This window comes from Macrotis lagotis, chromosome 6 (genome assembly GCF_037893015.1).
Source record: "Macrotis lagotis isolate mMagLag1 chromosome 6, bilby.v1.9.chrom.fasta, whole genome shotgun sequence".
Taxonomy (NCBI): domain Eukaryota; kingdom Metazoa; phylum Chordata; class Mammalia; order Peramelemorphia; family Peramelidae; genus Macrotis; species Macrotis lagotis.
In genome coordinates, this window is record NC_133663.1 from 87,256,865 (window position 1) to 87,279,020 (window position 22,156).

The following is a 22,156-nucleotide window of genomic DNA, read 5'->3' on the forward strand; positions in this document are numbered from 1 at the left end:
TGATTGGAACAAAACTACAATACAAAGAGAGAAGTGTCAGAAGCCTAGAAAAGTAGCAAAGAGCAGCTATGAATTTAAATGTCAAACAAGAATTCACATTTTATCCTGAGCATAAAAGAGAGATGGCCATGGGAGCATTGCAGGAAGATCTGGAGGAGGGAAGGCAGAGGAAGCCAATATGTAGAAAAATCACTTTAGCAGCTGTTTAGAAAATGAACTGCAGAAAGGAGGATCTGAGGCAGGAAGATCCAATCTGAAACTATGACAATACAAAAGGTGAGAGGCGACAAGAATCTGGACTAAAGTGGTGGCTTGGAAGCAGAGTGGACAAGTGTGAGAGAAAGAAGACTGAGAAAGAAATAACTATATTTGGTACCCATATGTGAGATGAATTGAGAGCTTGAAATCAAAAGAGAAATTAGAATTGAACATCTTGGTGAGTGGAAGAGCAGTGGAAAAAGAGAACAGACAAGATAATTAAGATAATTATTCTTTTGAGGCATGCCAAGTTTGAAATACTTACTACCAGACATCTATGTCCAATAAGCTTCCCTTCCAGCTCTAACTCTATGACATTATGAAATTGGTCTAAGGCAAAACGGAGAATTTAAAAGAATAGTAATTCTTTTCCTATCAAGCTAGTTACATATATGTAACTAATTTATTTGGTATATACAAATTATACACAAAGATTTCCATAAGAATCTTAAAAACAGGGGTGGCTAGGTGGGTAGTGGATAAACCACCAGCCCTGGAGTCAGGAGTACCTGGGTTCAAATCCGGTCTCAGACACTTAATAATTACCTAGCTGTGTGGCCTTGGGCAAGCCACTTAACCCTATTTGCCTTGCAAAAAAAAAAAAAAAAAAGAATCTTAAAAACATCCTACTACAATAAAAACTGTAAGGATAGAATAACATGTTCGAAGTTAAAGGAGGTAGGCTATGAATCCCAAAAGTAAGGTTTTTTAGAGAAACAATTTCCCTGCTTATAAGGGGGGTAGAACCTTTACCTTAAAAAAAAAAAACAATAAAAGTTTAAAAAATTAGTTTAGGGGCTTCCCTGGAGATATGTTTGTTTAACGTTGTCTTTTCTCTCATTCCCCAAGTCTCTGATGCTCTCTACATTCTCTCCAATCCTTTTAGCACAATATCAAGACAGCTAATTTTCTTTTTTTAGATAAACTTTTTATTTATTATTCCAACTACATGCAAAGATGGTTTTCAACATTTATTTTTCCCTGAGATTCTGAGTTCCACATTTTTCTCCCTTCCTTCCCTGCTTCTTTCCCTTGACAGTGAGTAATCTTATATAGGTTATTCATGTATAACTATGCCAAACATTTCCATATTAGTCATATAGTGAAAAAAGAATCAGAACAAAAGGAAACAAAAAACCATGAGGCCAGAAAAAAAAATGAACAAGGAACTTCCAGAACTACAGTTGAGCCCAGGAGCAGGGCAGTGAGTGACTCAGTTGAAGACTTTAGCAAAACATATAGGTCTGTAATAGAATAATCAGGGCAAGAGTCTCCAAAGGGGAGTAAGTAATTCAGTTGCTCTAAACCTGCAGAATCTCCCGGCAGATTAATAGTAACTGAGTCCAGTAACATTCTTCTGAAGCTCAACCAGATTACAAGCCAACAAATCTAAACAGGAATGGGTACAGTTAAGAACAGGAGAACAGATCTCTGTTCTGAGAAATAATTCATTTGGACCTCTATTTTATTCCAATCAGCACCAATCAATTTGATATGTTTCTATAGGGGGTAGTGATTATAAATCCTGTATATCAGATCCCAAATTGGTAAAGACTATAAGATCACTTGTGTAACCAAAAGAAGCTCATCAAAGGCCCTTTACCCTTGTTTTTCCTTTTCACAGTGACCAATTGTATGGAAAGTCCTCCAATTTATTTATGTACCTCTGAATCATTCTCTCTTCTCCAACATGAGCAGGTGAACATTTTATGACCATTTTATAATCACTTAGTCAGTGGAGATGGCCCATACGTCACCAAATCTATGAACCCCTTTCTGATATGTCATTTTTGATCCTCAAGAGTAAGGTAGGGTAGGTGGAGCAGTGGATAAAGCACTGGTCCTGGAGTCAGGAGTACTTGGGTTCAAATCCGGGCTCAGACACTTAATAATTACCTAGCTGTGTGACCTTGGGCAAGCCACTTAACCCTATTTGCCTTGCAAAAACATTAAAAAAAAAAGAGTAAGATCTATCCCTGAGTTCAAATCCAACTTCAGACACTTAAAAATTACCTAGCTCTGTGACCTTAGGCAAGTCACTTAGCACCATTGCCTTGCAAAAAAAAAACTTAAAAAAAAATCCCTGACTTCTGGAAGTCTGGAAGGATTTGCATGAACTGATGCTGAGTGAGATGAGCAGAACCAGAAGAACATTGTAACCCTAACAGCACTACATGGGGGAGATGATCAACCTTAATGGATTGCTCATTCCATTAGTGCAACAATCAGACACAATTTTAGGGCATCTGCGATGGTATCCAAAGAAATAATTGTGGAGTTTGAACAAAGACCAAAGACTATTTATTTATTACCTTTAATTAAAAAAAAAAAAGACAGTAAGGTCTATCCACCAATGAGATTCTGAATTCTTTTGTATATCTGAGTATCAAACTCTATACACACAGGGTCCCGGAAGAAGGGAGAGCATTTCAAATTGTGAGGAAGATCTAAGATTCACTTCATCAGAGGGGACCATAAACCCTTTAATAAAGTGCCATTGGCTCAAAGTTCTGCCTCAATCTCTTTTATTGTGAGACAATTTTAATCCCAACCTCCCCAGATTATACCCTACTGGAAGCACTGAAAACTTGCAGGTCCTCAGACTGAGTAGTGAAAATAGCACAAAAAAGCACATAAAAGGACAGAAGCTCAGATCAGAAATTTCAAACCCAGAAGTGAAAGGAGCCCAATACTAACTATGAAGTGCATATTCTCTACCTAAAAGAGAGAAGAGATCAATACAACACATAAAATTCAAAACAAAGAAGTAGGCTGGAAAAAAAATAGTAAACAAAAAAGAGCCCAAACATAAAGAGCTATTATAGTGACAGGGAAGCTCAAGGTACAAAAATAGAAAAAAGACAATTTCTTAAAAAAAATTTTCAACAAGCTCCACAAGAATTCCTAGAAGACTTAAAGATTGGGGAAAGGTGGGGCAGCTAGGTGAGGCAGTGGATAGAGAGCACCAGCCCTGGAGTCAGAAGTACCTGGGTTCAAATCCGACCTCAGATAGTTACCTAGCTGTGTGGCCTTGGGCAAGCCACTTAACCCCATTTGCCTTGCAAAAAAAAAAAAAAAAAGATTGGGGAAAGGGGAAGAAAGTAGCAAAAAAAAAAATTCTTTTTTAACTCCAAGTAGGGATTCCTGAAAAAAAACAGTTTTACAGAAATTAGGCACTGACCAATACCTCACACCAAATACTAAGATAGATAAAGGCAAAATAGATACATGATTCAGAAATAAAGAGTGATATCATAAACAAATAATGGGAGCATGTTAAAATTTACCTATGAGATTTATGGATAAGGAAGGAAATTATGACCTACAAGAGTATCATAAGTAATATCAATAATTTTATTAATATGAAATTTAAAGTTTTTTCCACAAACAAAACCAATGTAGTCAAAAATGGAAAAAAAGCAGGAAGCTAGAAGGGGGAAAATTTTTACAAGTTTCCCCTGATAAAGTTTTTTCTCATTTTTCAAATATACAGATATTTGCACCAAGTTTATAAAAATAGAGGTATTCCCTAATTGATAAATAGCTAAATGATTATGATCAGGCAGTTTTCAGATAAAGTGATCAAAACTTTCTATAATCTTATAAAAATATTCTAAATCATTATTAATTAAAGAAATTCAATTTAAAACAACTCTGAGGTACTACCTCACACCTATCATATTGGCAAATATGAAAGAAAAGAAAATGATAAACATTGGAGGGAGTGTTTTGTAAAAATAAGTACATTCGTTGCGAACTAATCCATACATTCCAGATGAACAATTTGAAACTAAGCCCAGAGGCTATAAAAATTGTTGCACATGCTTTGATCCTGTAATATCAGTACTAGGTCTATATCTCAAAGAGATCAAAGAAAAAAAGGTCAATATATACAAAAATATTTATAGCAGCTCTTTTTGCAATGGCAAGAATTGGTAATTGAAGGGATGTCCATCAATTGGGGCAAGACAGAAGAGGTTGTGGCATATTATTATGACTGAATGCTACTGTGCTGTAAGAAATGAGAAAGGAAGTTTCAGAAAAAGTTAGAAAGACTTGAACTTGCCCAAAGTGAAGTGAGCAGAACCAGGAGGACATTGTATACAGTAAATATATATTGTATTGAAAGCAACCGTGAATGACTTAAGCTATTCTCAGCAATAGAATGATCAGGATAATTCTGAAAGACTTATGATGAAAAATACTATTCACCTCCAGAAAACATACTGATGGAAGTTTGAAGGTAGATCAAAGGATATCATCACTTTATTTTTCTTGGGGGTTTTTTTTTAATCTGTATCCTCTTTCACAACAAGACTAAGCTGAAAATAAGTTAATGATGACAATAAGGATGAAAATGAAGATGATAATGATGTTTGTCTTTTATTCTCAAAATAGACTATGACATCATGAAGTGATGCTATGACAAGTGAACTGGATTTGAGTGAGGTTGAAGGCAATCAGGTTTAAGTGGCTTACCCAAAGTCACACAAGCTAGTAAGAGTCAAATGTCTGAGACCAGATTCAAACTCCCATCCTCCTGACTCTTAAGGCCAGTGTTCTATCCTTTGAGCCAACAAGCTGCCCTGGAAATGTGTTTTTGAATGACTGCATGTGTATAACCTATATCAAATTGCTTTCTTTATCAATGAGATAAAGGGGGAGAAACTTTGGAAATCAGGAATGCAGATGGAAAACTATAAGCATAAGTGACCATTTCAACAACAAAAACTACAAAAATCATTTAATTTCTGCAATAAATAGGAAAAGCTTTTGAAAAAATACAATACTCATTCCTGTTTTAAAAAAATACAAAGCAGGAAAAAAAAAGCTTTCCTTAAAATGCTATGTAGTATCTATCTAAAATCAAAAGTAAGAATTATTTGTTACTCAATAAGCTAGAAGACTTTACAATAAGATCAGAGTGAAGTAAGAATGCTTTACTGTAAATGCTAGCTGTAACAAAATGTAAAGAAAATTATGTGAAAGAATAAGCATCGGTAACAAGGAAACAAAATTACCACTCTTTGCAGATGATATCATGATTTACTCAGAGAGCTCTAGAATCAACTAAAAACTAACTGAAACAAATAACAACTGTAGCAAAGTTGTACAATATAAAATAAACATACAAATCAACTTTCCTGGCATTACCAATAAACCATTAGAAAGAGATAGAAAGAAAAATTCCATTTAGAATAACTAGACAGTATAAAATACTTGGAAATCTACCTACGAAGGAACAAACAAACATAAACACAATTATAAAACACTGTTCACAAAAATAGATAGACCTAAATAGAGAAATATTAATTCCTTGTAGGCAGGCTGAATCAATATAAGAAAAATAAAATTACTTCCTACATTAATTTACTTATTTGATGTCATACCAAACTGTCAAAGAATTACAAATAGAAGCAGAAAAATAATAGAAAATCATCTGGTAGAACAAAAGATTATCAAGAATCCATGAAAAATAATACAATGAAAGGGGAACTAGCAAAACCAAATCTCAAACTATACTACAGAACTGTCATCACAAAAACAATTTGGTGATGGATAGGAAATAAGTTGATCAATGGAATAGATTAGGTACATAATACATAGAAGGAAGCAAACACAGTAACCTATTATTTGATAAAACACAAAAAAATCCAGTTACCAGGGAAAGAATTCATTGCTGACAAAAAACATTGAGAAAACTATAGAACAGTATGGTAGAAACTAGTCGTAGATCAGGGGCAGCTAGGTGGCGCAGTGGATAGAGCACCAGCCCTGGAGTCAGGAGTACCTGAGTTCAAATCCAGCCTCAGACACTTAATTACCTAGCTGTGTGGCCTTGAGCAAGTCACTTAAACCCATTGCCTTGCAAAAAAACCTAATAAAAAAAAAGAAACTAGTGATAGATCAACATCTCACCCTGTACACCAAGATAACCTGGAAATGGGTACATGATTTAAACACAAAGGGGGATATAAACAAATTAATGGAAGATGGAAGAAATTACTTGTTAATGTTATGAATAAGGGGAAGCATTCTTAGCCAAACAGAACACAGAGAGGTTCACAGGAAGTAAAATGGGTAATTTTGATAATTTTAAATTAAAGTTTTTATATAAACAAACTCAATGTAGTCAAGTCAAATTTACAAGAAAAGAGCAATTCTCCATGGTAAAAGATGATGGATAGGTAGTTTTCAGGAGAAAAAAATCCAAGCCATCATTGACCATATGAAAAAAATGTTCTAAATCACTAAGAATTAGAGAAATGAAAACTACAACAATTCAAATTGGTTAAGATGATTCCCCCAAAAATAAAAAATGACAAATGCTGGAGACATGTGAGAAAATAAGTACACTAATACACTGTTGGGAGACCTGTGTTCTAGTTCAATCATTCTGGAAAGCAATTTGGAACTATGCCCAATTAACCTTTCAACCCCAAAAAATCAAAGGAAAAAATATACATATGGTCTCTACTCACAGACACAAATACAGACACAAAAGAAGTAGGTTTGAATACATAAAATAAACTTTCCATGTCAATCAATTCTAATAACAAATAAACGTGGGGGGGGGACACCAGGTGTTAGATTTTTAAAAATCTATATACAATATTCTGAGAACCACAAGTTGTCTACTTTTGTTTGCCACCAGTACCACAAACGTGGATTCATTGCAATATCATTTAACACCAAGGTTGATTCAAATTGTTATCACTTCAAGAATCAAAGATAAACTGAGGAGTCTAATGGGAATAAAAGTTTACTGATAACTCAGCATTGAACTATTAGTAATTTAGTAAATTAGATTATGAGGTGAGAAGCAATTTGATAGTGCATAGAATGCTTTACTTGAAGTTAAATTGTTGTTCTATCTACAGTGCTACCTACCTGCTCTCCAAATCTTTCCAATATACTTCGTTTTTATATTATAAACATTTATAGATTATTAGAAATTGGTAAACCAAGGGAAATGATATATTAAATAAAACTAACAAGAGAGCAATCTCATCTGAAAGTATATCAAAATTTCATCTATAGAACATGTCTTTTTAATTTAATTTTTAAAAAATTTAATTAACAGCAGTCTATTCTTTCTTTCTCCCAATCCCAATGAAAATGAGAAAAGTAAATTCTTCATAACTATAGTCAAAAAAAATAAATTTCCTTTGTTCTCTGCAAAAATATCCTTTTAATATCAAATTTGTGCCTCTAAAACAGTTCTATCTATTGAATGAGGATACAAATGACAAAAAGCTATAGATTTGAAAATGTTTTTAAATGGATTTTTATTTTAATAATCACAATAACATCTACACACATTAAAAAATGATATCCATTTTTTATTTTGTATATTTAGTTAGAATCAAAAATCAAAATACAATTGTATACATATGGATTTATGGATAGACAAAACCATAAAATTACTCCAATATATTGAGAAACACTGTCCCATCAGTTCCAAGTCTTGTAGGTTGTCTGGAACACAGTTTGGTCACCTTTAAAGGTTTGAACATTTACATATAATTTCTAAGGTTACTTTAAGATTTAATATTCTAGAATATAAACAAAGATTCACTTGACCATAATCTGAATCTCTCAGTCTGAAATCCAAAGTCCTTTCATTACTTTTTTTTTTCCTTTGTCTGAATTTGTGATTTCCAAATGCATAGGGAACTCCAGGACAAGAAAAACTTCTATCAAGAATTCACAATTGGGTCAGATAGGTGGCGCAGTGGATATAGCACCAGCCTTGGAGTCAAGAGGACATGAGTTCAAATCCAACCTCAGACAATTTATAATTACCTAGCTGTGTGGCCTTGGACAAGTCACTTAACCCCATTGCCTGGCGTCCCCCCCCCCAAAAAAAGTTCACAATTGCAAGAGACTCAAAAAGCAATGGAAATATGTACATAGGAATTGAAAAGAAAATGACACGGGGGCAGAGCTAGGTGGCGTAATGGATAGAGCACTGGCCCTGGAGTCAGGAGGACCTGAGTTCAAATGTGACCTTAGACACTTAATAATTGTCTAGCTGTGTGATCTTGGGCAAGTCACTTAACCCCATGGCCTTAAATTTTTTTTAAATTCCCCCCAAAAAAAACCCAGAAAATGATAGGTGTAAAAATCACTGTAATTTAGATCTAAGACCCTCTCAAGGACAGCAGGCAGAAAAACAGAGAGCAGATTTGAAAGTAAAGGACCTGGGTTCAAATCCCAGTAATCATTTGCAGTTGGTCCCAAAGACAAGTCCTTGATCCTCAGTTTTTTACTCTGTAATCCTCTGAGGGAATTGGTCAATAAATAGTGCTCAAAAGATATGAACAATTTGTTCTCAAAAGAAGTGAAAACTTAAAAGCTTTATGAAAGACTATTCCAAAACCCTAATAAGAAAATGTAAGTAGACATTAAACAACTTAAACAACTCTAAAAGTTTCATTATATACACATAGCAAATTGGCAGAGATGAGAAAAAGATGAGAAAAATCAGGGTAAGAATAGTTGTAGAAAGACACTCAATTATACTCTTGGGTCGAACTGTAAATTGGTGTAATCACTTTAGAAAGAATTATGCTAAAAAATATTGAACAGTGACTAAAATAACTATACCTTCTGACCTAGAAATCCTTCACTAGACATAAATTCCAAATAGAACAATGAGATGTAGGTCTCATATACACCAAAATATTTATAACAGCACTTTTTTGTAGATGCATAAAACTGGAAACAAAGCAGTTACCTAAAAACTTTTACATTGACGTAAAAGAACATTACCGTGCTATTAAAAAACAATGAACATAATGAGTATAGGGAAGCATGGGAAAAACTCAAGGAACTGATACAGAATAAACAGAATGAGGAAAACCATATATACAATAACAGCAATGTAAATGGAAAAAATAAATATTGTGAAATTCTAATGATCAAGTTTGGTCCCAATGAAGAAACATTAGAAATCATTCTCCTCCTTTCTTTACAGATTAAGGATATAAAACTGCATTTAAAAAATATTGCAGGGGATAAAGCTAGGTGACAAAGTGGAAAGAGCACTGATCTTGGAGTCAGGAGGTCCTGAGTTCAAATCCAATCTCAGAAACTTAATAATTACCTAGCTACGTGACCTTGGGCAAAAAAAAAGTTGGATTCAGTTGTGTTGGTTAGTTTTGTTGAACTGTTTTTTTTTTATTTATCCTTTGTTAAAAAATTCTCTGGAAGGGGGCATCTAGGTGACACAGTGAATAGAGAGCACTTGCCCTGGGTCAGGAGGGCCTGAGTTCAAATGACCTTGGGCAAGTTACTTAATCCCACTGAGTTGCAACCCCACCCCACCCCAAAAAAGAAGATTCTCTGGGAGAGAGGGAAATATAATGATTGGCAATGTTTAAGTTATCAGTTTAAAAAATTTTAATGGGTCAAATTAGGTAAATTTTGACTCTTTCCATCTCTAAACCTGATAAATCTATGAACAAGTGGAAAAGGAAGTGAGAGAGAAAAAATGAATAATAGATAAAATATTCTACAAATCCATTAAATATCAAAAGAACCAGAAGACCTCCAGAAGGGGGACCAATGTATAGAGAGCCAAGGACAAAAACTACACAGAATCAAAGTGAATGGACACATTATGTTTTGTAATTCTGGCTCATTTGTCTATGTCAACGAGAGTATGCTTTCACAAAAAAAGTGTCAAAAGAGGTGCATGAGGTGGCAAAAAGGGCCAGAATATTGGCAGATGCTATAAGTTTAAGACTGAAAAAGGAGAGTTCAAACATCAAATCATAGCATGCCTCTTAAATTTCAACACTGAAGGAAACATCTACCAATACATAGTGAACTTCCTTAGGAAAACAAGCAAAGAACCAGAAAAAGGAAAACTACCAGTAGAGCATCAAATAAATTCCTGACATCTACAGTAAATGTAGGACATATATCCACATATCTAGGGAAGTAATTCTACAAAATTTGCATAAATCTGCAAACCTTCACAACTTGGAGGACTAATAAATTTATTTGACAATTATTAAATGGTTAAAAATGAAAAACTTGATTACTTAAGGGGAAAAAAAATCAAAGAAAAAAGAGAATTATTATAATCTCTAAATTAAATAAGTATCCTGTTGCAGCATGAGATTCTTATACTAAGTTACCTATTACTCTTTTGGAATTTGAGAAAAAAGATGGAATGGAACTAAAACTGAACTCAACACAAATGTTTACAGAAATAGATAAATGAGAAAGGTCAAGTGACTATTATAAAAAAAAATGAGAATTTTTTTCTTTTAGTCTACGTGACTTTATCAGAATAGGGATTTTATGAGAAACTTTGCAATTTGATAATTCCCTCTAATAAATCATATTGGTAAATTATATTAAATCTTAGAAAACTACCTGAAGGCTCAGCTCAAGAAGTTCGATAACTTGCCCAGAATCACTTAGTCAGTAAAGGGGAACTTGATTCAAGTCTTTCTGACTCTGAGGTCAGCTCACTGACTATTCTGCTGAAAAAACAATATCAAACAAACTTAAAGAATAGACTAAAAGTGCCCAGAATTCTCTTAAATAGATTTCTTCTCAGCTTTACAATTCAAACTACATTTACAGCACTTCTTAATTTCATTCAACAAATATCTACTGAGTTTTTATGACACATGTAAAATGGTATTTAGGTTCTAAGGAAGCGAAAGTTGCTTAAGATGGGGTTTTTGACCTGCAGGAAATTAAAATTTACATGAGGTGACAAGGTATCCACACCATGAAAAGTTAAATAATGCCAAGAGAATGAGTAAGGACTGGATAACAAAATTATTAAAGGCCACTAAAATTCGAAAAAATGATAAATTAAGGTGAACAAGAATGATCATACAAGAATATTTTAAGGGAAATAACACTAAACAAATATAATGAGATCAGATCAAAGACGTTTATGGCTAAGGCATATCAACCATGCTATATACAAGATAATATATTTCTATCATGAGAAAATGAACAAAAGTTTTCAGAAGATTAGTAATAAACAGTAGCATGTAGGGCAGCCTGGGGGAAAGAGGTACTGGAGACATAAAAACATATTGCATAAAAAAAATCTACAAATTTTTACTGTAAATGTCTTGAAAAAACATCATAAGAGTCAAAATTTCTAGTTATTTCAATCTCCCTTAAGCAGTTTTAGTTAAAACCAAGAATACAACCAAATATCTTGCCTTGCTGAAGAGCAAGCAGTTTTTACATGACAAGTAAAGTCATTAGATGAAAAATTCAACTATGAATAACTTAAAACTCCATGATTCTTTAACTTGCTCCAAATATTACCACATATAGAAACATTTATAAATAATTTGATATCAGGTAATTCCATTCACCTCTCAATATTAAAACTTATGAACATTTCACAAAAATCATACTTTTAAACTAAGAAACAGAAGCTAGGCTAAATCACACCCTATGTCTCAATACAAAAGAATTCCAGCTTTAAAGCTATTTCCACACACAAGTAATGTTTGCTCTTCATTATCGAAGAAGATCACAACACCAGGAAGGTGATGCTATGACAAGCACATGAATTGGATTTGAGTGGGGGGTGGGCTGTACTAAGTTACCTATCTCATTTTCTCCTCCAAAGACATCTAAGATTCAGTGGCCACATATGAATCAGGACGACTAGAGATAGCCTTGGATGCAAGGTAATCAGGGTTAAGTGACTTGCCCAAAGTCACACTACTAGTGTCTAAGACTAGATTCGAACTCCTGTTCTCCTGACCCCTAGGTCAGTGCTCTATGGCATCACCTCCCCAATGTCATGGTCAGGGCAAGGGGCAGCTAGGTGGAGCAGTGGATAGAGCACCGGCCCTGGAGTCAGGAGTACCCAAGTTCAAATCTGGCCTCAGACACTTAATAATTTACCTAGCTGTGGCCTAAGTGGCAAGCCACTTAATCCTGTTTGCCTTGCAAAAACCTAAAAAAAAAAAAAAAAAAATGAAGGACAAGAAAATGACTAATCTATAAACATGTTTAACACAAATGTGTGTGTACAATATTCACCTGATCACCAGTGAGGATAGGGAATGAGAAGGGATGGTGGAAGGAAATTATGTAACTTAAAAATAGGCATATGCATATGGATGAATGCTGAAAAACTTTCATAACATGTATCTACAAAGTAAAATTTCAATTAAAAAAAAGAAAAGAAAATTAAGGATAAAACATTATCACAATCGGATATGGGACCCTGAACTACATAAACCACTCAATTGAAGATACAAAGATCATTTTGCTTATTTCCCCCCTTACAGAAGGAATAGTGGTAGATTTGTATACTTCTCTAATCAATTCAATAAACATATATTTAGCAGTTACTACATACCAGGCACTGCAGTAAGCAATGAGCAGACAAATAAGAGAAAGACAATCCCCATCTTCAAGAGCTTACAATCTGGGAGTAATAATCAACCTTAATGGACTTGCTCATACCAACAGGACAACAATTAGGTACAATTTTGGGATATCTGTGATGGAGAATGCCATCTGTATCCTGAGAAAGAATTGTGGAGTTTGAACAAAGACCAAAGACTATCAATTTTTTTTAAAAAATGTTATCTTATTATGCAATTCTGCTCTATCAGATACTATATGCTTCTTCCTTAAGAATATGATTTCTCTGTCATCACATTCAGCTTAGATCAATGCATACTATGGGAATTATATAATGACTAACAAAGTGCCTTCGGGGGGGGGAGCAAGATTGGGGGGAAAATTGTAAAACTCAAAATAAATAAAACCTTTCTAAAATTAAAAAAAAAGCTTACAATCTAATACGGGAAGAGCACACAGAAAAGGAAATTGAGAGAAGTTAAGAGGACACTGGAGGTCCTTAGCACATCTGCGCAATGGTATTCCAACTAGGCAAAGCTAAAGATGGGAGTCAGTTGGAAAGTCCAGGATCCTCACCTTTGAAAAGAAAGTCTTTTGAGAAGAAGTTAGCCTACCACCCTCTAGTCAGAGGGGTAAAGAATCTGGAGGAAAAGGGAAATTAGGAGGTGTTAGAGCAGCCAAGGCAGAGTTAAACAGCAGAATCATGAGATTTCAGGTGACTGGCTGATCTTAGGAGGGATATAGGTTCCTGGAAATTCAAACCAAGCAAAACTGAGCTACAAAGTATTGAAAAGAGAGTTCAGAAGTGAAGATTTTTGAAATTCTGGAAGATCTTGAAATTCATTCATACTATCTTACATAACAGCCACTGATGTGTAGTACTCAGGTGACTTCTTAGAGGAATTTGGGTAGCAACTAAAGGAAGAAAAGGCATATCCTAGCATGACACTGTAAAGAAGAGTTGGCTTAAGAGGAAGGAAGACAAGTAAAAGTTCCAATTATGACAAACTGGCTGAGTGACAATTAAAACTAGGTAGGACATTTAAAACTCTCAGAGTTCTCAAGAAATACTTTAAAACTATAAAGTATAGAATAAATGTGGATCTGCACTGGGAGTTTGCTAAGGAGTTCTCTACACCAATGAAATCACAGATTCAATCAAAAAAAAAAAAAGAAAACAACCTCTACGCCAGAAGTTCTTAACAGAGAGGGTCTATGAATTTTAGATGTATCAAGATTTATATATACATATAAAATAACAATTAGTTTTCTTTATGATTGTGTTTTATTTGGTGTTTTTAAAATATTATTTTGAAAAGGGGTTCATAGGCTTCACCAGACTACCAAAGGGTTCCAGGGTACAATAAAGGTTAAAAAAAACCCTGCTCTATAGTATCAAATGTATTCCTGACATCTAATGTTAGAGCCAGATACAAAAGTCTCCTAGGTGAAATTCATAATGACTCAAAAGAGTCTGCACTATATACATAAGAAAGACCAAATAAATGAAGAATGCTCATTTTCCATTCTATAACTGTACAGTTGAATGTGTATACTGGGGAGATACTGTGGATCATCAATGAAGTGAGCCCAGAACTAAAATAGGAGAAGAAGCCGCCAAATTGACTTTGGAAAATTTAATAATGCTTTTAATGATCCCAAGCTTCTCTCTGAAACAAAAGCTCATCTTAATAACAAAAAGATTCTTCATTCATGTTGGATGGTTCCAACAAAAAGATTCTCCACTCATGTTGGATGGTTCCAGGTCATAGAATGCTACAGTCTTCAAATAATTAAAGTTGAAAATAACCCAAAGGACAATAGAGACATATGTAATGTATAAGAAATGAATAAGTTGTAACACATTACCAGTGAAGAACTGTGCAAAAAGAAAAGAATATGATCACAAATATGTATGACTGGTGAAGAAGCTGGGTCAACTGTATAGAAAGAAAATGGAATTTCTGAATCCATAACATAAAGAGATATCAACTAAGGACAGCAAAATATTTGGAGAACACATAAGACCAATGTACAAGAATATATAGAAAGATGTGAATGGATAGTTAGCTGTATTATTGGTATAGCTATATCACTGGATCTTTTATCTACGGAAGTAAAGTAATTAAGGGACAAGGGGAGACAGGGAGGAAAATTTTATTGCAAGGAATACAAGGAATACTTTCAAAGACAGCAGATTTGTTTGAGAGACCTTGGATGGGAGTCTTACAAAGAAGGAAGAGGATGGTAAGGAAAAAAGTTGTATGTTCTATAATGCAAACAGTAGAACATTATCTTCAATGGTATATGATACAGAGTTATAAGACCAGAATGGTGGCAAAGTCTGGAGCACTGGACTGGTGAGCTGAGGAAAAGGTAAAGAAATGACAAATCCAGAATCAAAGGTTCAATGCAAAGCCTTTCCATTCGGGTACCATTTTAATCTAGCAGGAAAAGAGGAAAATGTAAAACAAATATAAAGATAGCTCTTAGGAGAAGATATGGAAAAACAATCATAAGACTTCCACGTTTATCCCCTTCCAATTTTTTGAATACTCACAGATTCATTTGTTTAGAAAGAATCTTTAGATTCTTCTTAAAAGAGGACCAACCTGCACATTTTTCACCTCTACAGAAATAGTCAGGTCCAAATTGACTCAAAATTTTTTACAACAAGAAATATCTGAGAGATACTTATGATGCATTGTTTTTACTAAATCTAGAAGTAGCCTAGTCTATAAGTAAAAAAAGTAAAGAAAGATGACCAACATGTTTTACCTGCACTATTCAAAAACAGAAATAGTAAAATTGGGAGTCAATTGCTAATTTCTCTTTCCTGAAAAAAATTCATGTTTATAACCTTGGTCCTACCCTATTCTGTGAAAGTGAGATTGAATATATCCACAGAAAAGTAATCATTTTCTTTGCCTAGCATAGGATCAATCTGAACACTACTTACACATTTGAATCCTGATTTCTAGAAATATTTGTTACAATGGTGACAAACATAGACTTCTCAGAGAAATCTAAAAGACATGACATTAAAGGTAAAACATTGGGGCGGCTAGGTGGCATGATGGACAGAGCACCAGCCTTGGAGTCAGGAGTACCTGGGTTCAAATCTGACCTCAGACACTTAATAATTACCTAGCCATGTGGCCTTGGGCAAGCCACTTAACCCCACTGCCTTGAAAAATCTAAAAAAAAAAAAAAAAGAGTTTTTAAAGGTAAAACATTTCATATTTTACCTAACAGAAATTCATTCTTTTGTTAATCAACTTTAAAATTTGGTTTCAATTCATCTGCAAATGTTTGTAATATCAAGGGTAATAAGGCAACTTCAATTTCTTTTTCTTTCATGATGCTAGCCTGTTCACGTCTATTTCACAATATACTTTATAGAATGTTGAGTTAATAAAGAACCATAGATGTAACTGAGGCTAACTCCTTCATTTTCCAGATGAAAAAATGAAAATCAAGCTGATCTATTTAATAATACAAGTCGATTTTAATTACAACTCTTTGTCCTCACATTTTAGAGGAATATGGCATGCTTATATGATTTCTGAAGCTAAAATAAAGACTTTTAGGTAATTGTGCTTTATGAAAAACTAAAAACTTAAAATTGCTAACATAATTTTCTCTTAAAACTTTGTAATGTGTTCTAACTGAAGGCTTTTCCATTAAAACTGAGAAAAATCTTATTACTATGAGCTTTGTTGGAATCTCTCCACTTATTTAAAGATGGGCATCTTCCTTTCATGCTAGAAATACTGTGACTACTCATAGGACCAACCCCACCACTGATCAAAACGGAAGCTTAGCCTCCATTTTTCTGATACACTCCAAAAGCAGCTCACTCCAATAAAGGAGTAGGACTTAGAACCCACCCTCCCAAATGGTTCTAGCCCTATAGTAACACAGAACTGCCCAAATTCAAAAGATCTAACCAGCCTCAGTCTATCCAGTAAATTACAGGAATGTGCCACTGTCTAATTTAGAAAGGCTTTTATAAAAGTAATCAAATGATTCTATCATCACACCCTATTTAGAATTTTCCTCCAATAGTCTAGAACTCAACCTATCCATGCCTGCCATCCAGTATGGCACTTGTCCAGGTACTCCCATAAATGTTTTACCATGAAACAGAGAAAAGTTAATTGGATCAATAAACATTTTAAGTATCTACTAGTTGCCGCTAAGTGTTAAAAGATACCAAAATAGGTAGAAAAGTAGTTCCTGCCCTCAGAAAGTTTACAATCCAATAGGAGAGACATCATGCAAGTTGCATACAGAGGGAAGGCACTGGAATTAAGAAGGGCTAGGTGGGGATCCTAACCTGGAGATGGGACCTTAAAGGGGACCAGGGGGGCCTTTGTCATGGCATCACCTCCCTGATGTCTTAGTCTTCTTTGAGAACAAAGGATAAACAAAACAACCACCACCACCAAGTCCAAGTCTTTTCTTCATCCTTTTTGACCATTCTTGAACATCTTTGATACTCTCCCCCCCCCCTAGGTAGGTGACATCATCTCTAGGTTCTCCATCTATCTGTAGGACTTACTCTGAATAGGTCTTCTTTACTGGTTCTTTGTCTTCCTTCCCACCCCCTTGAACTTGTGCACCTCAAGGCTTATACTTTCATCCCATTCCATATCTATACTTTTTCCCTTGGCAATCTCATCCTTAGCTAGATTGAATGTTTCAATTATCAGTTATTAGCAAATTCTAATAAAAGCCAATAATAGCCAACGTTTCTACAGCCCTTACTTTATTAGGCACATTGCAATTATTAGCTTATTTGATGTTCACAACATGGAAGTTAGATACTATTATTATCCCTATTTTTTACAGATAAGGAAACTGAGGCAGAGATTAAAGGACTTGCCTAAAGTCACTCAGGTAGCAAACTTCTGAGCTAGGATTTGAACTCAAGTCTTCTGGGCACCAGGTGCAGTGCTCTATCCCCTGAGCCTTCTAGGGTGCTCACAATTTATCTCCCATGCCCTACTCAAACTGAACCTCTCCTCCCATCTGGTCTCCCCTTTGTAAAAAGGCCCATCCTGATTGCTCCTTAAATTCAACACCTCCCACAAAAACCTGATGCTCTTCTAAGTTTTTCCTCTACAGCATGCTGTAGATAACATGTCAATTCTACCTCTATGATGAAAGAGATTTCATCTACTCCCTCCTTTACACTTAGTCTGCTTTCATTCTAGTCCACAAGATCACATGACACCTTCCTGATTAATATTCCTGACTGGAGTCTCTACTCCCTTCCAATACTGTAGCTAAAATAATCTTCTGATACACCTGTCACCACAGCTCCTCCCCCTCAAAAATCTTAACTGGCTCCCTATTACCTCTCTCTAGGATAGACTATAAATTCCTCCTCCTGTCATTTAAAGTCTTCTATAACTGGAGCCCAATTTACCTTTCCTCATTTCACATCATTACTTTATTCCCCTTCAGATCGCAAAAGACTAGAATTCAAGAGAAACTAGAGCATTAACTGGTCTGTGATCCTGACCTGTCTTATCATTCCTGGAGACCATTCGCACTGCTTAGAACAACCTCACTTAGTCTACTGAAATTCTTTTTCTTCAATTCCAGTTTTATGTCACCTTTTCCTGATTCCTCCAAATATGCTTATGGTATATTGTTCAGATTTTTCCTTGGCATTTTCAACAATCTATCTTGTAGCATGCTTATTTGTGCATAGGTTATCTCCTCCCTCTAGTACCTGAAGCCTTTATCAAGCAAAGACTTTAATTATTTTAATTGTTAGTAGAAATCAAGGCACATGATCTGCTTACTAAGTCTATCATGTATAGCTTAATATCTGAGTTCCTGATTTTATATAAAATCTTTACCTATTGAGCTCTGGTGATTTTATAACAAGATTTTTTAATTGTCATGTTTATTTCATAAAACAAAATCTGATTTACTAAAAAATACTTCCAAATCTTTATTGTCAAGTATTTTGCTTGTTTGAAGTTTGATCACAAAACTAGCAACTATTTATGGAATCCCAGTGTCAAGATAATAATTTTTTTTTAGTTTTTTGCAAGGCAATGGGGTTAAGTGGCTTGCCCAAGGCCACACAACTAGGTAATTATTAAGTGTCTGAGGCCAGATTTGAACTCAGGTACTCCAGATTCCAGGGCCGGTGTTCTATCCACTGTACCACCTAGCTGCCCTCAAAAATAATAATTTAGTGTTTTATAGCTACATTTGCCTTTTTTCAATGTCTTTAATTAGACAAAGTTCAAAATTAACCATACATCTCTTTCCCCAGCAGGGGAATGAAGAGAGAAGGAAGATTTCTTGGAACATCAATGACTCATTTAACCTCCAAGTTTCATTTTTTCATATAGGTTTGCCTTTCACTAGCTACTGTAATTCATAAAGAAATAAAACTTTAAATTACTCTAGGGACATTTTTAATAAAGAGAGGTTGTAGTTTTCAGGCCAGACCTCTAAAAGGGAAAAAAGCCATTCACTTCTTTCCTCCTCTAAGCCACTATTTTCACTTTGTAATCAACTCCTGATCATGAGGACATCTTTTCCTTTTGTGCCAATCCCCCAACACATCCACTACCTGGTGGACCCTCAGCAAATGTTGATGATTTTTCCATTTTCTATGGCATACTACCAACTCCTCCAAAATGGGTACCATTAGTAACAGATCTGAGGATATTCCTCTAAGACACCAAATCTCTTCATTCCACTAACAGCTAAAATTTCTTCTGTCCCACAACTCTTTCCTATTTAAAAAAGAAAAGGCTGCAGAGTAATGCTTCCAATTCTGATAATAAGAACTTTTCTTCCCACTATCTTGAGCATGAGAAAAATAGTTTGGTTTAAATCTCAGTTCTGAATAGAAATGTTCCCCAAAAAATACTGTGCTAAGTCATTTGTATAGAGTAGTTAAATTTCTCATTTACATCCTTTCATATCCTTACCATTACATCCTGTCCCACAACTCTTTCCTATTCAAAAAAAGAAAAGGCTTAAGGATATGATTTCTCTCTCATCACACTCAATTTAGATCAATGTATAACATGGAAACAATGTAAAGACTGACAAATTGCCTTCTGTGGGGGGGGGGGGTGGGGGGAGGGAAGTAAGATTGGGGGGAAAAATTGTAAAACTCAAAATAAATAAAATCTTTAATGATTAGAAAGGAAAAAAAGAAAAAGCTACAGAGTAATGCTTCCAATTCTGACAAGAACTTGTTTTCTTCCCACTATCTCGAGCATGAGAAAAATAGTTTGGTTTAAATCTCAGTTGTGAGTAGAAATGTTCCCCACAAAATACTGTGATAAGTCATTTACATCCTTTCATATCCTTACCATCACATACATCATCCAAAAATCTGTGAACCTATAAAATGTATCCTGAACCTCCCTTAATTAGTTTTATAGTGCACCTGAAAGGTTAAGGGCAAACGTGAACAAAAGGAATGGGAAAAAAAAACTGCGAGAAAACATTTTCACACATTTCCCACCGTTTATCCCTGGCAAAATAGAGAGGCAAACCCGGAAAATTCGCAAACTCTACGGAAAGTGAAGGGTGCTCAGTTCAGGCATCCTGTCTTGAACAAATTCTTCCAAATTTCCCAATTTCATAAAACAAAATCTGCTCTCCTCAAGCACTTAGGACTGATCTTCCTTCCATCCGGCCTTTTTTTTCTTTTTTTTTGCAAGACTGGCCGGGAGTCCCCAGGAAGAAAAATGGGAAGAGATGAAGCCCTGAGGTTCCTCCCCTCCCCTTCATGCCGATCGTCGGTGCCAAGTAGGGCCAACTCGCCTTCCCAAAGGGGGGCACCACCCCTTGGTGGCACTGAAACCAGCAAAGGATACTTTCTTCCCCTTTTCCTTTTTTTAAGGAAAAAAAAAAAAGGACAACTTTGATGGAGAAACAAGTGTTTTCCCACCGCTTCCAGGGCTTCGCCTCTGGGCATTTTCCCGCCGGGGGCCGAGCCCCGGGGACCCCCCGGGGAAGTCTCCGGCGCGAGGCCCGCGAGGGGGCGCCCCTCCCCACCCCCACTCAGGGAGGCGCCTCCGCCGCAGCCCCCCCCCCGCGGCGGGGGCCGAGGGCAAAGCCGGGCGGGGGCGGGGCGGGCACTGCGGCGCCCGGCCCGGCCCGGCCCCTCCCCCGCCCGCCGCGGCCCCGGGGGATGCCGGGCACCTGGATGTAGTTGTTCTCGCAGTAGTCGGCCACCCGCTCCAGGTTGGTGTAACTATCGAACAGGGCCCGGCGGCCCCCCGGGATCTCCTCCTCCAGCAGCATCTGCAGCTCCGCCATCTTCACATCCTCCTCCTCCTCCTCCTCCTCCTCCTGCTCCTCGCACAGACCCGCGGCGGCGGCGGCGGCGGCAACAAGCGGAGAGCGAGGAGCCCCCGCCGCTGCGCGCGAGCCGGGCGGGGGAGGGGCCGCGGCCGGGGGCGGGGCGCGCGCGCGCGTGCGCGCGTGGCCGCCCCGCCGCTCACGGGGGCGCGCGCTCCGCCGCCCTCCGCTCCGGGCTCCCGACCCCAGGGCCCGACGGCCGGATTCCCAGACTCCGCCCCCTTTCCTCCACTTCCGGCGTCTCCTAGCAACGGGAGGAGGCGGGAGCGCAGGATGCGCACCGGCCCCGGGAGCCTCCCGGTGGAGGCTGAGGGAGCGCGGCTCTCCTGCCCGCCCTTCCCCCACCCTGGGAGTCGCCCCCGAGCATCTCCTCGTGATCCCGTGCACCTTCCCGCGGAAAGCCTCAGGCTCCGCTCCCCACTCGCGCTCTCCTCACTGGCTAGTTCAAGTCTGACCCCGAACCCTGAGGAGTCCACATTTCCACTAGACTTGCTATTAAAAACTGCATCGATTTTGTAGAATCAGCGTCTTCAGGCGAAACCCCCAAACCATGGAGAAAGGGGGAAATCTAAACATGCTCTTTTATCTTTTTTTTAAATAAATTTGTTTTCCCAATTACATGTAAAAATAGTTGGTGTTCTTCACCTTAAACAACCTCACATGGCTTGATAGGAAGGCAAAAAGCTTCACTGTCCCAGGGAAATCTAAACATGTTCTTGTCTACCTTTATTTTATTTTCCCAATTACATGTAAAAATAGTTGGTGTTCTTTACCTTTAACTGCCTCGATAGGAAGGCAAAAACCTTCACTGTCCCAGGGAAATCTAAACATGTTCTTGTTTGCCTTTTTTTTATTTTATTTTCCCAATTACACGTAAAAATAGTTGGTGTTCTTTACCTTTAATAACCTCAGATGCCTCGATAGGAAGGCAAAAACCTTCACTGTCCCAGCTCTGACACATTCCTGCTCACAATAATCAACATTTATATATAATGTTTACAATGGGCCAGGAACTAAGTACTTTCCAATTATCTCATTTGATCCCTCCTGCAACCCTACCCAGAAGAAGGTACTATTATTAGTCCTATTTTACAAATAAGGAAACTGAGGCAAAAGGCGATTACAGGGTCAATCAGCTAGTATCTGAGTCTACATTAACTCAGGTCTCTTCTCTTAA

The 22,156-nt window shown here is 36.7% G+C and overlaps 1 protein-coding gene across 17 annotated transcripts in view; it reads right to left on the reverse strand.

Moving 5' to 3' along the window:
* Positions 1–21,007, reverse strand: part of ABI2 (abl interactor 2) — a 125,046-nt gene extending 104,039 nt beyond the window's left edge. For 4 of the 17 annotated variants that reach the window (XM_074191598.1, XM_074191597.1, XM_074191583.1 and 1 more), the window contains exon 1: positions 20,821–21,004. In XM_074191598.1, the coding sequence (XP_074047699.1) occupies positions 20,821–20,937 (117 nt within the window). In that variant the 5' untranslated portion in view covers positions 20,938–21,004. Of the gene's footprint in view, positions 1–20,820 lie in introns of all 17 variants that reach the window. The other 13 variants (XM_074191596.1, XM_074191595.1, XM_074191592.1 and 10 more) reach the window with 5 other exon arrangements.
* Positions 21,008–22,156: the final 1,149 nt, after the last annotated feature.